Below are 15,503 nucleotides of genomic sequence, written 5' to 3' on the forward strand. Positions count from 1 at the left end.
CCTCCTGGGGCTCCTGCCCGATGAAACCAGTTTACACAAAGAGCCCCCACCCCAGCCCCACTTCGCTGGGAGGAAAGCGAACTTCAACAAAGGTTCCAAAGAGAATCAAGCGCCCTTCTTGAAAGACAAGTGACGGCCATGAGCACAATAAGTAAAACGAAAATATATACATGGGACCTGTTAAGACATTCTGCAAATAAGACTGGCGATGTACTCCTTAAGACACAGATGGAGCACATACTTGTGAAAAACGTTCACTTTCAGAAAGTGGTACATTTCAGGAAAAAAACTGATTATGTATTCTCAAGTAAAGTTAGACACAGAGACTCTTACAAAGAAGTGAAAACTTAAATGGGACAGCAGACTCATGAAAGAAGGTAGGCTAAGAGGCAGATGGAAACCAAAAGAACTTAGATGAGTGAATATTACAATATAAAACAAATGGCTCAAATAAAATCAGATGGAAAATGCACGGTAATACTGTCCTCCCGTTGTTCATCAATTTGCTTGAGCAGGGCCAGTAACATCTCCATTGTGAGGCTTGTTACTGTGTTTGGCACATTGAATACGTCGCGGGTAGCTTGCCAGGCTTTGCCATGTGGGCGAGATACTCTCGGTAGCTTACCAGGCATTCCGAGAGGGGCGGAGGAATCGAACCCAGCTCGGCTGGAAAATATCATATAGTAATCAAGAATATAATCGACAAAGAACAAAACTTACAATGAAAAAAATACATCCGTATTATGAAGGAAAGACTTAGGAAACTCTCAAATTGCAAAGGACAAAATAAATCAGAATTAAATATGAAAAGAGAGATTTTGACTGCAGGGAAGGAAAGGTGAACTATGGTAAAGATCATGGGTGTTTGGGACACAAAATAAGAATGCAAATAGAAATACTTTCTGAGTTGGTAACGGATCCAAGTCTACAGATCTAAAGGGCTTTTTTTAAAAAAAAAGCATTATGAGGGGCGAAGTAGGAAAAGTCATATACACCAGCATCAGTGTAAGGTACAGAGAGAGACAGAAATAGACCAGTCTGACATTGGGCAAGTCAAAGGACAATGTCTAAGAATTTCATACAATTAGTATGTGATGCAAGAATTCAGTATCTGGGCAAGCTGCCATTTTTGTATAAAGGCAAATAAATCAAAAGTGACTTTTAAAAAACTATCTTAAGAGTGCTAAGAACATGCCAACCTCCACCATTTCAGGGAGGGGGAGATTACTTAAGAGATTTATTTCTTGACTGAAAAAATAAATCAAAACTAAGAACTCTGTTCCGCCTTTTTCCCTCTGGAAAGAAAGATGGCAGCCGCTTGGGAGCTTTGTGGAGAACCAGGTATGAGCCGGTCGTGATGGGGCGACTGAAACCTCATGGGAAGGGGGGCATTCCCAGCTCGTCCTTCACGCCCTACTGAGGTCACAAGTTGCCCCCGACAAGTGGCTCTCCGGCACAGCCATGGCTCCAGAGCACAGAAACCAATCTTATAATTATCTGACTCTCAGCAGAAATACTTCCAGGCTTAATAAGTAAAATACCAGAAATCCAAAATCACGCGACCGCTATTGCGGCCATGCAACATCATTTGATTCTTGTGACCAGCTGTAGAAAACAAATTATTTCACAATGCCTTTTCAGCAGGTCTGATTTGGGGGTGTAAACTCTAATAATGGTGCATCTTTTGTCGAAACAACGAATCTAATCAAAGTAGATAGAGTGTTAACTAGAATTCATCTGCCTCACAGGCATTGGGAGGGTTGGGAAGGGGGGTTTATTGGGGTTCTTCGTGGTGAAAAATAAGTACTGGTGAAGGGAAATGTGCTTGATATTTGCATGACTGAGACTTAAACCTGAAAGCTTTGTAACTATTCCCATAGTGATTCAATAAATTTAAAAAAAAAACAACTTTTGTAACTATCCCATAGGGATTCAATAAATTAAAAAAAAAAACAACTAAGAACTCTGGAATTAAAAGGTTATGCTATAAATATACTGTTAAAACAAGCTGCACAAGTAATTAAATCTGAAATATTATAAACTGGATTATAAAATATTGCAAATATCAAAAATGTGAAAGAAAATGCAAAGATTTTTAAGTCTAACAATACTATCGTATTAAATATAATATTAATTTTAGGTTTATCATTTTAGTGTTAATATTTAAATCTAAAATAGATATCGAAATATCTAAGGCATAAATAAAAAATCTAAAGAAGTAGTAAAAGTTTATTTACTTTTTCATCATAGTTGCATGATGAAAAGTATATCACTTTTTCAAATAGTTACCCATTCATGATTTTACAGAAAAATTATTAGACACATTTTTAATATATCCAAATAAAACTTATACATATTCCATTAAATTTTTTTTAAATCTAAACGTTATCATTTAAATAACCCCACTTTGGTATGTTATCCTCATGAACCAATGCCATCCTTGAATTAAGTACACAGTTCATGTTTTTCTCACACAGTGTTTTCCCATCACCATGAAACCAACGTCAAGGCTGAGGATAAATCTGATCATATAAACAGAAGTTCCCACTTTTCTCCACTCAAGAGACTCCCCGACCCATGCATATCTCAGACAGACTCATCTTGTATCTCATAAGTCTCTCATTGTTCCAACTCTAGTATCTCAAATTTGGTACTTCCCTCTCTAACTTTAATGCCCTAACTCATTCCTTTCCCATTCCAACAATCATTTCACCACCAGTGAAGCTTGGACGAGAAAATTTCCTAAGCGATCTAGTTCACTAACCAGTTCCTTTCAGCAAGGCTTGACCTATTATTTTAACCCCTTAAATCTGGCTGCCTTCTTTCCTTTTTATTGAAACTACATGTTGGATGATTTCTAATGACCACAAAAATTCTGATGAACTCTGTCACAGTTGTTATTCTTATGGGTCTTCTGTTTGTGATTCATTCAGTAATCATCATTGTTAAAATTAATAGAGTGCCAAAATAAATAAAAACCAATTCTCCTCTTCCAGAGGCTGAGAGTCTGAAACTAGCCAAGCTAAGCATATAAATTAGCAAGAGTAGAAATATATTACAGGTACAAGAGGGACACAAAGTATGGAGACCAGAGTTCCGTCTTAAGGTGCGTCCCCCTGACTTGGGGACACTCCAATAGCAGAGCTCCCTTCCCAAATCTACACACCCTATTTCCCCACAGTCCTTCTTCGAATCCTTTCCTCATTCGTTTTTCTTGAGTGTAGACATTTCTCAAACCCAAACCCTCTGCTCTTCCCACTCGCATGCTTGATTTTGAACACTTGATCCAGTTCCACCACCACCAAGAACAACACCTAAAATCCAAGTCTCTGATCCCTTTCTCTATTTTTATTTTCAGCATTCCACTGCTCAATATTTTTCATGTGGAAAACTCCCCTTGAGCTCATTACTATCTCTAGCCTATTTCTCCATCTGTCAGTAGCCCCAAATCCCTCTGTTACTCAGATTCCAAACAAAAAATGATCTTTTCCATCGTCTCCACTCACCTAACTGAACGCTTAAAAATTCCCCAATTCCTCTCCAAGCTTCTCGAATCCTTCAATTACACTTCCTTTTCCCTATTTGCGGTTATGGATAGACTTTTTAATTTCTTCACAGTGAATTTGGCCATTCCTAAACATAGTAATAGATGTTTTCATTTCCTTTGTGTCTTTTATAGTACCTAGCAGAGCATACTGGGCATATTTGTCTAGAAAATACACATTATTAAAGTTTCTTACAACCATTTTGTGGGAACTTGGGAAAGACACAGTGAAACTGCATCTTGCCTGGAATGTTACAGAAGCCTCACACCAGTCACAGGAGGCCAGGGAAGAGTCCCTTGTCTCACCTCCTGCATTTTGTGGGTCATATGCGGTATATTAATCCCTCATTCCTGTACCGACCAACACAGCCAATAACCAGCTCTGAGACCCTGGGATAAGGATACTTCAACTCTCCAGGGGTATGACCAATAGTTAAATTATGGAAAATGAAGTGGGCAAGCAGAATTTCAGAAAACAGGCATATTTTCAAGACCTAACAATCAAGTGTGGAGCAGAGAAATTGAAATGAAAAGAACTATTTTCCCATTTACCCATTCAAAATGCAATGAGAATTCTTTTGCAGTCCCAGATATAATTAGTTCCATTCTCAACCCAAAACCTCCTTTCTTATGGTGCTTAAAAATTAAAATGCAACAACAGTTAAGCAGTTGTGAGAGAAGCCTCATACTAGAAAGTAGCTCGTCACCAAGGTAGATGGAAATGGGGCAGAGAGCTGAAAAACAAAATCTTGCCATTCCAGACACGAGGGACTCATACACCATCTCGGACAGTGTGTCCTCACTGCTTTGTGCCAAAAGTTTTGCTGAACTTGGAGCAACCAACAGCAAAGAAAAACTTAACCTACTCTTTGGGTTCATCATGTTTTATAGGAGAGCTGAGAGAAAATGTGGTTTGGATTTAATTGACTCGTGTCCACCTAACTTCCATTGTTCACGTCTACTGAGAATCCCAAAGCACCACTCCAAGCTCAAGTTAAAATTACATTTCTGGGTTAATAACAAGCACGGGAAAATAAATCACGTTTGCCCCAGAAGTGAACCCAAACCAAAAGCTTACAGAGAGGAATGTGTGCATTGAGTTTAGAGTCAACATCAATTCTGAAGGAAATGAAGCTCTACAAGAGAAAATCTGAGATCTCTCTCTCTCTCCCTCTCTCCCTCCCTCTCTCTCTCTCTCTCCCTCTCTCTCTCTCTCTCTCTCTCTATATATATATGAGCACATTAATCTATACACTTTAAATAGCACGGGCATTCTTTTACAACTTTCTTTTTCCTTATGTGGATATCTGTCAGAGCAGAACCTTTTTCTTGATGGCCTGGGGCCAATTATTCTGCATTAAGGATTTCTGCTTATCAGGACTTCATCAAATCCCTTGGTATACTACCATTTCCTAAAGCAACATCCAACTACTCAGACGTTTCTCTATAACAAGATTCTATTAAAAATTAAACCATTTTCATAACCTCCAACACCAATTTCTTTCTTCCACATGGGCAACAGCTAGTCCCAAAGAACATTAACTATTGAGGGCAGAATCAATCAAATCAAGTTAAAAAGGCTCACAAGTTGAATAAAACACAGTTCTCTTTGTATCTGATGTGGAAACCGTATCAGGAAAAAGCCAACATAATTTCATTTAATAAAGCCAGCGGCTAGAGAGACAGTAAGCAGGTAAAGCACTAGCTAGCCCAGGTTCAACCCCTGGGACCCCAAATTCCACCAGAAGTATCCCTCAGTGCAGAGCCAGGAGTAAACCCTGAGCACTGCCAGGTGTGATCCAGAAACAAAAATTAAAAATAAAGCCAACACATGGTCTCTCTATGGATGGCTCCAAGTCCACCCTAGCATTAGAAAGAATTACAAGGCAGCCACGTGGGGGTTACTTATAGGACCCCTTTGCATCTAAAGAAATGTTCAATAGAAATATCACAAGAGGCACAAAGATAAATTTAAATTTTTTGGTAGTCACTTTAAACATAGGAAAAATGGGCTGAAGATACAATACAGGAGTTAAGGCATTTGCCTTGGGCATGGCTGGCCCCAGTTAGGGTTCCTGGAGCACTGGGGATGACCCCACACCCCACATCACTCAGAAAAGAAAGAAAAATGAATTAGTGGCTGGGGGTATAATTCACTGGTATAGTGCATTCTTTGGGTTTAGTATCTGGCACAGGCAGGAAGGAGGGAGAAACAAAGGGAGGAAGGGAGGAAGGGAAGAAGAGAGGGAGGGAGGAAGAGAGGGAGGGAGGAAGAGAGGAAGGGAGGGAGAGAGGGAAGGAGGGAGGGAGGAAGGGAGGGGCAAAGTGAGGGACTGAGGGAAGGATAGAAGGAGGAAAGGAGAGAAAGACAAAAATAGTAAATTCCCAAATTTTTATTTATTTCTGGTTTTATGATGGTTTGGTTTTGGTTTATGTTCTTGCTACACCTGGTTACTCAGGGCTTACTCCTGGCTTAGTGCTCAGAAATTACTCCCAATGGGCTTGGGAAGCCACGTGGGACACCCAGGATTGAAAGCAGGTTGGCTGTGTGCAAGGTAAACACCCAAGTGCTGTAGTATCTCTTTGCCCCACCTTTATTTTTTTTTAACTTTTTAACTAATACTTGGTCATTAGAATTACAGAATCCCATCAAATCCTTTTCAGATAGTTCACAGCTTTCTTGTGGGGGGGCAGGAGAGAAGCCGGGGACACTGGTGGTGGGAAATGCAGACAGGTGGAGGAAAGGGTGTGGGAACACTGTATGACTGAAACCCACTCATGAACATCTTTGCAATGGTACATCTCATGGTGATTTGATAAAAGGAATTTACTTAAAAAAATAACAATAATAAATCACCATATCTTGGGATAACAAAACTAAGCATAAAATTTTAAATCTAAAGACCCAAAATTATTAAAAAGTAAAATTGAAAATATGCATATAAGCGATTTGTATAAAGAAAAATAAGGCAGTTTCAGCCAAGATTTGACGTCAAGAAGTCACACCGCAAACCATCACACACCTTGAACCAGTTGCTTAACCCTCATGAATATGTATCCCCATCTGTATTAAGGATGTTTAATGAACCCTAACCTTAATATAGTTATCACAAAGATTACACAAAATACAACCTAATAATTAGCACAGTATCTGGATGCTAATAAACACTCGCTGCCAAATTCTTAGCCTCTTTTATGTACAACAGAATAATTCTAATCGTAGTTTCTAAGTCCTACATCAACATGAAAGAAACCCTACGACCCCCGATTTTCTCCCCGTTCATCTCAACTTCGGATGGGGCATGAGCAGGGGACCGCTCTGCTCGACACGACTGAGAACAAAGACTGGTAAAGAGCTCTAGTAATTGGTGTCAGCAGTTCAACCAGCCCATAACTCAGCAGCTCACTGACATCAAATACATAATAATGCCCGTATTAATGCGAGATTAGCACTTTGACCTGAGCCAGGCAGGCAAAGCATGGGAAGGGCAATAGAGAAAGGAACAGAAGGGAGAGCTCTACAGTGAAAGCAAGATGAGCGAGACACGGGAGACGAAACACAGGATATGGTGAATACAGAGATCTGGAAGCAGTTCTTCGTGCTGGAGCAAGACGGGAGAAGCAGGAGAAGAGTGGGTGCCGGAAGGACTTCGCAGAACGAGGGACGAGGGAGGGACCCGAGCCCTTAGCCTGCTGATGACGGAGAGAGCAAAACCCCAGGCTCACACTAGAAACCAAGCAACTGGCTTCAGAGCCAGAGAAAGGAAAAATGTGGCAACAGAAGACTGGAGATCTCTTTAAGTGGCTGACAAAAAAAAGATCACGACACTGATCTTATTGATCACCAGTGCCTTTCTGTCTAGAAAAGACAAGAGCACATGCACAGGATAGTACTGGTTTGTGCTTCCTCCTCTGCCACCAGGAGCTTAGGTTTACCGAGTAATACCATCACAGTGCTCCCGAGGCCCTCCCATTTCCTCCACGTTCAGCTTTAACTTCTTGTGCTCTGCTTTCTCTACTTACTTATCACTCATCTCCTCTAAGCAGGGACTTGTAAACTCAAGCTCTTCAGAGATCTCTGGATTTGTGTTTCTAAGTGAAATTCGCTCTTCTCTTTTCTTTTATGTTCATAGTTTACTTTATAGCAATGTCCTTTTTGTATAGACACAGGAAGACAGTTATGCTATGACTTTGTAACTTGGGAGTTAACTGACCCCAAAAAACTTCTGGGCCTCTGTCATATTTACTCAACTTAAGTCTCCGTTGTGCTTAGCTCCTAGCATCCCAAAAGCAGGGTCCCAACAAAAGGACTGGATGGACCAAGGCAAGCTGTGAGCTACCCTGGCGTGGAAACAGGACAGGCTAAGAGCCATAATACTTAACTATAAGAGCATGGTCATGGACAGATTCTGCCATGATCTAAAGAGAAACAACAGGACAAGGAACCTGCTTAGGGTTAGGAAGGGCTCATCTGGTCCGAGCACTGTAGTCTGGGATCTATAGTGAGATGTCCTCAAGAGAACCACTCTATAAGCTCAATGTATCTTTTACTGTGTCCATACAAAACGACTAATATTATTAAGAAGTAGAATTAAGATGAACGTTTAAATGGTTGTTGGACTAAGGAAAGGAGAAATGCGCCCCTAGACAAAATTCCGCCCATGAGCGCATCTCCTGGGGGGGGGGGGATCTTTGTCTTAGAAGAGCTTCCCCTGAAGGAAGGGAAGGGCTTTACATACGTTGGTTGTGCTACCTGACCTAGGGGTAGTTACTACCCCCAGTGCTTGGGGGTTGGGCTCTAGACCACGGCTGCAAGACAGAGCACTGGGAGGCTAGCGTGGGGGAGAGGAGGACTACGAGAGTGACTGAGACTGGAAGGAGGCAGAGGGAGACGAGACTGGAACTGCAACTGATCGCCATCCAGTCTGGTGGCCCTGTTCCCTCCTTGTGTGTCTATTGGTGGCGACTGCAGGCCAGGGTGGGGAGGCTCATGGCCACGGAATGCACGTGGCGGGAGAGGGTCCACAGACTTACTGATTCTGTGAACACACACACACACGGACAAAGAAACTGAACAAAAACCAAAGCACGGGTATTTCTTAAACATCCTAGGAAAAGAAATACTTTTACTGGGAAAATTTCTTCCCAAAGCAGGCCTTCCTAACTAACAGGAAAACAGGCGACCTGGTGCGGCATCCAAGCAAAATCACAATGTTATTTCATGTTCACGGAGCAGTACCCAGAGCCGCCTTCTCACAGGCAGAAGGCAGCTTAGAGCGGAGTCAAGTTCCTAGCGAGTTTCTCATCCTGATTCAAGTATCACAGGACTATTAAAAAGAGAACAATTCGAATCTCTCCAGGTACTGTCTGTCACGTGACTGACTTCACGGCAATTATTTTCAATTGAGAAAAGAGCCTTTGCAAAACCTACCAGAGGAACAAGCGCGAGAGAAGACAGCGGTGAGTTGGGAGGAACATTCTAGGATCAAGACTCCAAGAAGAAATTCTAGGGAAAGTCCAATTCTAAGGAAACCCAGTGGGAAAGCATTAAAAAGGGCCGTTTGGGTAATAAAAACGGAAATGGATACCCCTCCATGAAATCACATTGTTGAAATTTTATACCTTTTTAATTTTCTAGTCATAAGCTACAGGACTAAGGAGTACTCTAAATAATTGGTTGTTACAAATAAGAGAAAGCAAGTTGGAGTTTCTAAAGAAGCCCAGGTAATTACAGCTGCGACCCAGCATCAAAACGTCTTTGCTGGACACAGCTCATCACTGGTGTGCAGCTTCTTTCTAATAAAATTAATTTACCTGGGGCTACCATATTAAGTTATATCATTTCTCTCTAAAAGACCTGATTTTTATGAAAGCCAATCTCTACTTTCAGTTAGATAGATACAGAAAAAGACAGCCATATGCAGGAATTGTATAAAATGACAGCGTTCCAAAATTACTGAAAAAAAAAAACCCCTGCCTATCAGAAAATTTTAAGAGGCTACAAAAATTAAGCAAGACTAACATAAGATCAGAGGTAGAAAAACGTATTTCTATTCTATGCTGCAAAAAAGAATATATAAAAAGAAAATATAAATGTAGATGGGGTCATAAAAAAGTTATCAAGTATCTTCTAACCCCTGGACAAACAACAAAAAGATGAGATGAATTTCTCTCTGTGATCAAAAAGAAAGCCCTAAACTCTTAGTGGTGTTTAACTTATTTTGCAACTTTTTTACTTAGTTGGAAAAAGATGATTTGAGTAACATCTTTGATTAACTCTCAGAGTCTATTCATAACAGTACTTCTCTAAGATCTTCCTAGTATGTAGCACTCAATAAATAATTGCCAAAATATTTCTCTTTCCTGAGGAGAGTACATGGGCTCAGTATTACAAGTAGTAATTTTGCAGACTCTTGCTCAGTACACAGACCGGTTCCAAGCATCAATCGAATCACTGGGAAAAGGCGTCCACTTCAATAACAGCCTGTCTGCCTTGGTTACTGGCCCCGCTGACTTCTTACCTGTCCACTGAGGCGGGCAGCGGCAGTTGTAAGTGTTGACCCCGTCTACACAGACGCCCCCATTCTGACACTTGTGGTTCGGGCAGTCATCGATATTCCGCTCACAGGTGGTTCCTTCAAAACCTGGCAAGAGAAGAAGCCAAGAAACTGAGAAATTCTTGCGCACAAGTGAGCTCTACCCCCGCTAGCATGGTCAACGGTACAGAACTGCTTCACTATTTTGGCTCAGTAGTCAGCCAGCAACTGGTCAATCTAGGACTCACCGTCCAAACAATCCCCCAATATTCTGGCTTCTCTGCCCTCAAGCAAAATCAGACAGTAAAAGTGACTCACTCTGCCAATGACATGCCTTTAGAGTTACCTCACAAGCATGTCAAAGTGTCCATGGAGTAGAGTCCCAGTGAAGATAGACATCTGCTCAGAGGAGCTATTCATTAGATGGGTTTTTGTTTTGTTTTGTTTTATTTTAAAGGATTTTCCCTAGTTTCATGCTCGATTAATGGGAAAAAAAACAGATAAAAGATTACCTAATTCAATTTAAATTCCTTTTATGTTTTTTCTCAGGGTAAGTTCCCAAGGAGGCCTCCAGAATTAGGCATGGAGAGGGAGGCATTGGAAAAATATCCAAGGTAAGCACAGAAGAGATGGGTCCCGTTCTAACCTCCCCACTGACAAACTACTCAACATACGGTAAGTAACCAACCAGGAGTCACTTCCTCGCCTGTGAAATGAAGCTGAACCCACCTGCCTGGCCTGCCTTTCTGGCTGTAAGCGCCACAACATAAATCAGGTGCAATTCAAATATTACAAGCTATCTGAAATGGGTGGTGTAGTGCTAATTAAATTCCCGGCCCTTTAGAAGATTCGGTGTGCTCTTTTCTCTCCACACTGAGAACATTGTTTCCTGCCTCTGGATTTTCCCTTTGATGAAAAAATGAAAGGAACATACCAAACTTCAACCTAACTTGTCTGCAGCGTGTTTCTCTGTCATTTACATACCAAATTTTTTCTCCTTGATATTCATCCAGACTCTTAACTATTACATCAGAAGTGCCTTCTACTTTTGGTTGCTTTTTTTTTCTTGAGAGTCACGCCCAGCTGTGCTCAGGGGACCACATGGGGTGACAGGATCCAACCCAGGTCAGCTGCAGGCATGGCCTTTGCCACTGGACTCTCTCTGCTGCCCCAATACCTTTAAACTTTAAAATAAGAGACTATTCACAAGAATAATTCCCTTTTTGAAATATAGTAAGACTAAGTACTTGTCCTTTTAAAACATCCCTAAGTTTCCTGGACAAATGCCCTGCTCGCAACCTGGGTTCGATCCCTGGCACCTCATATTGTGCCCCGAGCAATCCAGGAGAGGTCTCTGAGCAGGGGGCTAGGATTAAGCCCTAAGCACCACCAGGTATGACCCCAAAACCAACATAAAATTAAATTAAATTAAAAATCCCTGAATGTCCTCTCTCACACTCAGAATGCTTCTTTGAGTCTTGCAGTAAGCACTCGGTATAGAATAACAAGTAAAGAAGAAAGGGTCCCTGCTTGTTATGGCATTTACAGTCTGGTGGGTGAGACAGACATCAACCTTACCTGCTGAATTCATCCCTTACCAGACGCTACTGTGGTATTTCGTAACTGCTCTGCTACACAAGAATAGAACTGGTTTCTCGAAATGCCACACAAGTCACTAGAAGTCACCACTTGGCCAAAACACTACCCAGAGAAAAAAAGAAATTGCTTCATAGCAGATGGAAATAACTGTTAGTTTTATAGACAAGAAATCTAGTTCTCTAGGTATTTGTTATTCAGAGTTCATCCAAGCAGATGATTCACTAAGTAACAGCTGAGAAAGACAGAAATTCCCCCCTGCCTACGCGAGTGTGAATGTGATCGCCGCCTGGACAGAAGCACAAGCTCTCCGGGGCTTCCTTTTCCCTGACGGGGCTAGGAAAAGCTCAACACCCCACAACCCTTAAGTAAGCAGGTTGGAAAATGAATTAATAAGCGAATGAATGAATAAATATAAATTGTTTAATATTAGAATCCTTGGGCCCTTCTATGTCCGGTGCTGTTTCTATAACCAAAATATGCCACAGGAACTGAACTCTTGATTTTACTAATTAGCCTCTTGCAAAACTGCAAAAGTTGGCTTAGTTATAATATAGTTTTACGGTGCACTTAAAGGTGCAGCTTCCAAAAAGCTAATATGTGAAATGAGGATTTAAAATGTATTAAACTACTGAATTACATTCTTTAAAGGAGCGAATCATGTTGCATGCAAATTTTATCCCAATAGAGTTGCTAAATTAATGGGAAGAACTGAAAATAGTGCCTGGTGAATATTTTTATACATCTTAGCTAGTATTATATCAATAAAGATCACAATGTCCCTTAGAGATTATATACTATAATTCTTTTAGGCTGCACCGAGCAACTGACTGAGCTGTCTAATTTTGCACTGACGGTAGCTGGAGTAGGCGTTGAACCAGAATCTCTACCCGGTTTTCAGGAGGACCGAACCCAGGGAACCCAGGATTCTCTTTTGGTCATCTGAAAAACTGACCTTAAGATAAAAGTTCCCATGGCTGAGAAAAGTTCAGCCAAATCAGTTTTCATCCAAAGTTAAGACAGGATTTATGCTTTAAAAATAGAGATACAGAAGTCTATTTTGGAAATAGCCAACAAATTCTTTTAAGAAAAAGTCTACTCAAGAGGTGGGGGGAGGGGATGGCCTCAGGGCTTACATGAATAAGTTACAGCGCAATCATTTCTTTAAAATATATTTTAAGGTTTTAGGGGAAAGGAAAACAGACGAGTGTCCAGACCGGTGGGTGGGATGGGTGCAGCGGATTTGCAGAGTGCTCACATGACTGCACGGAAAGGAGTCTGTGTCGAAGCCAAGCCATGTCCTTAAAAGGCTAAAAGGAGAGGAATTAAACTTAGAAGGAACATTTTCAGACTGTGCAGCTATAAAACCAGGGGCCACGCAACTGATAAATTACGACAGTGAGGGTGTGGAGCAGAAAGGACTCGCTTGAATTTGCCATTCCACACAGAGAATAGCTTCTCTCAAGAGAGGATACACACACACACACACACACACCACACACACACACACACACACACACACACACACACCAGAGACAGACAGACAGAGACAGAGTGAGACAGAGACAGAGAAATGAGAAAGCAGAGTTCTCTCAGGCCAGGCTGTAAGTATTGAGGAAAAGGTTCTGTGTACTTAGAGGAAGAGACAGAGAGAGAGAGAGAGAGAGAGAGAGAGAGAGAGAGGAAGAGACAGAGAGAGAGAGAGTTAGAGGAAGAGACAGAGAGAGAGAGTTAGAGGAAGAGACAGAGAGTTAGAGGAAGAGACAGAGAGAGAGAGTTAGAGGAAGAGACAGACAGAGAGGAAGGAAGGAAGGAAGGAAGGAAGGAAGGAAGGAAGGAAGGAGGGAGGGAGGGAATGAGGGAGGGAGGGAGGGAGGGAGGAAGGAAGGAAGGAGGAAGGAAAGAGAAAGAAAGAAAGAAAGAAAGAAAGAAAGAAAGAAAGAAAGAAAGAAAGAAAGAAAGAAAGAACAGGGATACCCGGAACTAGAGAAAAGCAGAAAACAGTCTAGGCCAACTTTGAGGCCAACTCCCACCCACACACCCCTTCTGGGAAGGATCTTGCCACAAAGGCTAAGTGGCCTTTTTTTGTCCGGCTGGTTTTCTTGGCACACATCCCCCATCCTGTGAGTGAGCTCAGGTGAGCTCATGGGCCTCCCTGTGCAGGGCCTCAGTCCCTACCACCACTCACCCCTACCCGTCACTGGCCCGCTGCTCTGGGAGCCTCCCTGGACACTCCTCATTTCACTTTCTAACAAGCTGGAGAAATGAGGAAATCGGTAAAAAGAAATTCAGAACATTACAAAACTTCAGGCTGTGGATATTCTTTTTCCCTATCACCTCCGGTCCATTGACTGGTCCCAGTTTTGTGTCGGGCACTGCTCAAGAGGGAAAGTTAGGTGTATCCCGTGGGGATAATGAACAAATCATCTATTTGGTATCTGCTGTGCTAGAGGAATAGAGATTGCCAAAAGGCCTTGGGAATCTTCGTGATTTTGTATGTCTGGGGCCCACACCTGGAAATGCTCAGGAGTGCTCCTGGCTCTGCACTCAGGAATTACTCCTGGCGGCACTCAGGGAACCATATGGGATGCCGGGGATCGAACCCGGGTTGGGCGCAAGCAGGGCAAGCACCTTACTTGCTGTACCCTCTCTCTGGCCCCAAGACGTGAGAGAGTATTTAAGCGTCCTCATGAGAGTAGACACTATTCAAAGGGGAGAGTGGAATTTTTTCCTTTAATGCATTTTTGAACTATCCTATTAACAAATTTATTAAGATTATTCTCTGGTTTACTGTGCTATCAATAATGGCTTCTCATGCACATTATTCCAGCAACACATGCTTCTCCAAGTAGGGGATTCTGAAGAAATTTTAGAAGTACAGATGCCTGTGAAAAGTAATAGATTAATTCCTTATTTACTTGTTTGGATTCTTCTGTTTGTTTGAGGCTACACCCAGCAATGCTCAGGGGTCAGCACTGGCTCTGCATTCAGGAATGTTCCACTGTACTATTGGTCTGGCCCTAATTCCTTATGCAAAAAAAGCAATGGAGGGATGGGAAAGGTGAAAGACCATGGAGGAGACAGCACGGGTGACCCTTTCCTGCGTGGAAGAAGAGCCAAGACTTGCAGGAACACCAAGGAAACTGGACTTGGGTCCCTAGTCCAAGACTCAAAAACGATGCACCCAGGAAAGCGAGCTGATCATTTCTGCATCTGCTCCAGGACCTGAAGGGACACCATTAGCACGATGTGTGAGATAACACGACGTGTCCCTGCCTATGAAAATGCAAGAGAAAATTTCTAAGTTCTTAAGCTTAACCACAGCAGGAGATACAAAAGCTTAAGGTTCACTTTTAATTAAACTTTCTTAATATTAATTAAAATAAATTTTAATTAAGAGAGATTAAAATTAATAGAGAGATGGGCTGGAGAGATACCGAGAGCAGCCCACCCGCACGGCAGAGCCTGGCAAGCTCCCCGTGACGTATTCAATATGCCCAACACAGTAACAACAAGTCTCACAATGGAGACGTTACTGGTGCCTGCTCGAGCAAATCGAACAATGGGAGGACAGTGCTACAGTGCTAATAGAGAGATTATCTACAATCAGCATGTGAAATGCAGAGGCAGACTGCAAGAAATAAACCTTCATTGTTTAGCGGGGACAGATCAAACAGCCTTCTGGGGAGCTAAAAGAAATACATAAAATAATCAAGGGGAACCTCGGAGACAGCTCAAGGGTTCGAGTACCCAGGCTAGCATGTGCAAGGCCCTTGCGTTCAAGCCCCTGCACCACAGAGCCTCTGGACAAACAAAATATGGGGGTG

At 42.0% G+C, this 15,503-nt stretch overlaps 1 protein-coding gene across 2 annotated transcripts in view; it reads right to left on the reverse strand.

The window, feature by feature from the left end:
* The window catches only part of NOTCH2 (notch receptor 2), a 169,002-nt gene that overhangs the window by 63,239 nt on the left and 90,260 nt on the right, over positions 1-15,503 (reverse strand). For both annotated transcript variants that reach the window (XM_056119102.1, XM_056119029.1), the window contains exon 5: positions 10,066-10,188. In XM_056119102.1, the coding sequence (XP_055975077.1) occupies positions 10,066-10,188 (123 nt within the window). The remainder of the gene's footprint in view (positions 1-10,065; positions 10,189-15,503) is intronic.

Source organism: Sorex fumeus, unplaced genomic scaffold, assembly GCF_029834395.1.
Source record: "Sorex fumeus unplaced genomic scaffold, SorFum_2.1 ptg000001l, whole genome shotgun sequence".
Classification (NCBI taxonomy): Eukaryota; Metazoa; Chordata; class Mammalia; order Eulipotyphla; family Soricidae; genus Sorex; species Sorex fumeus.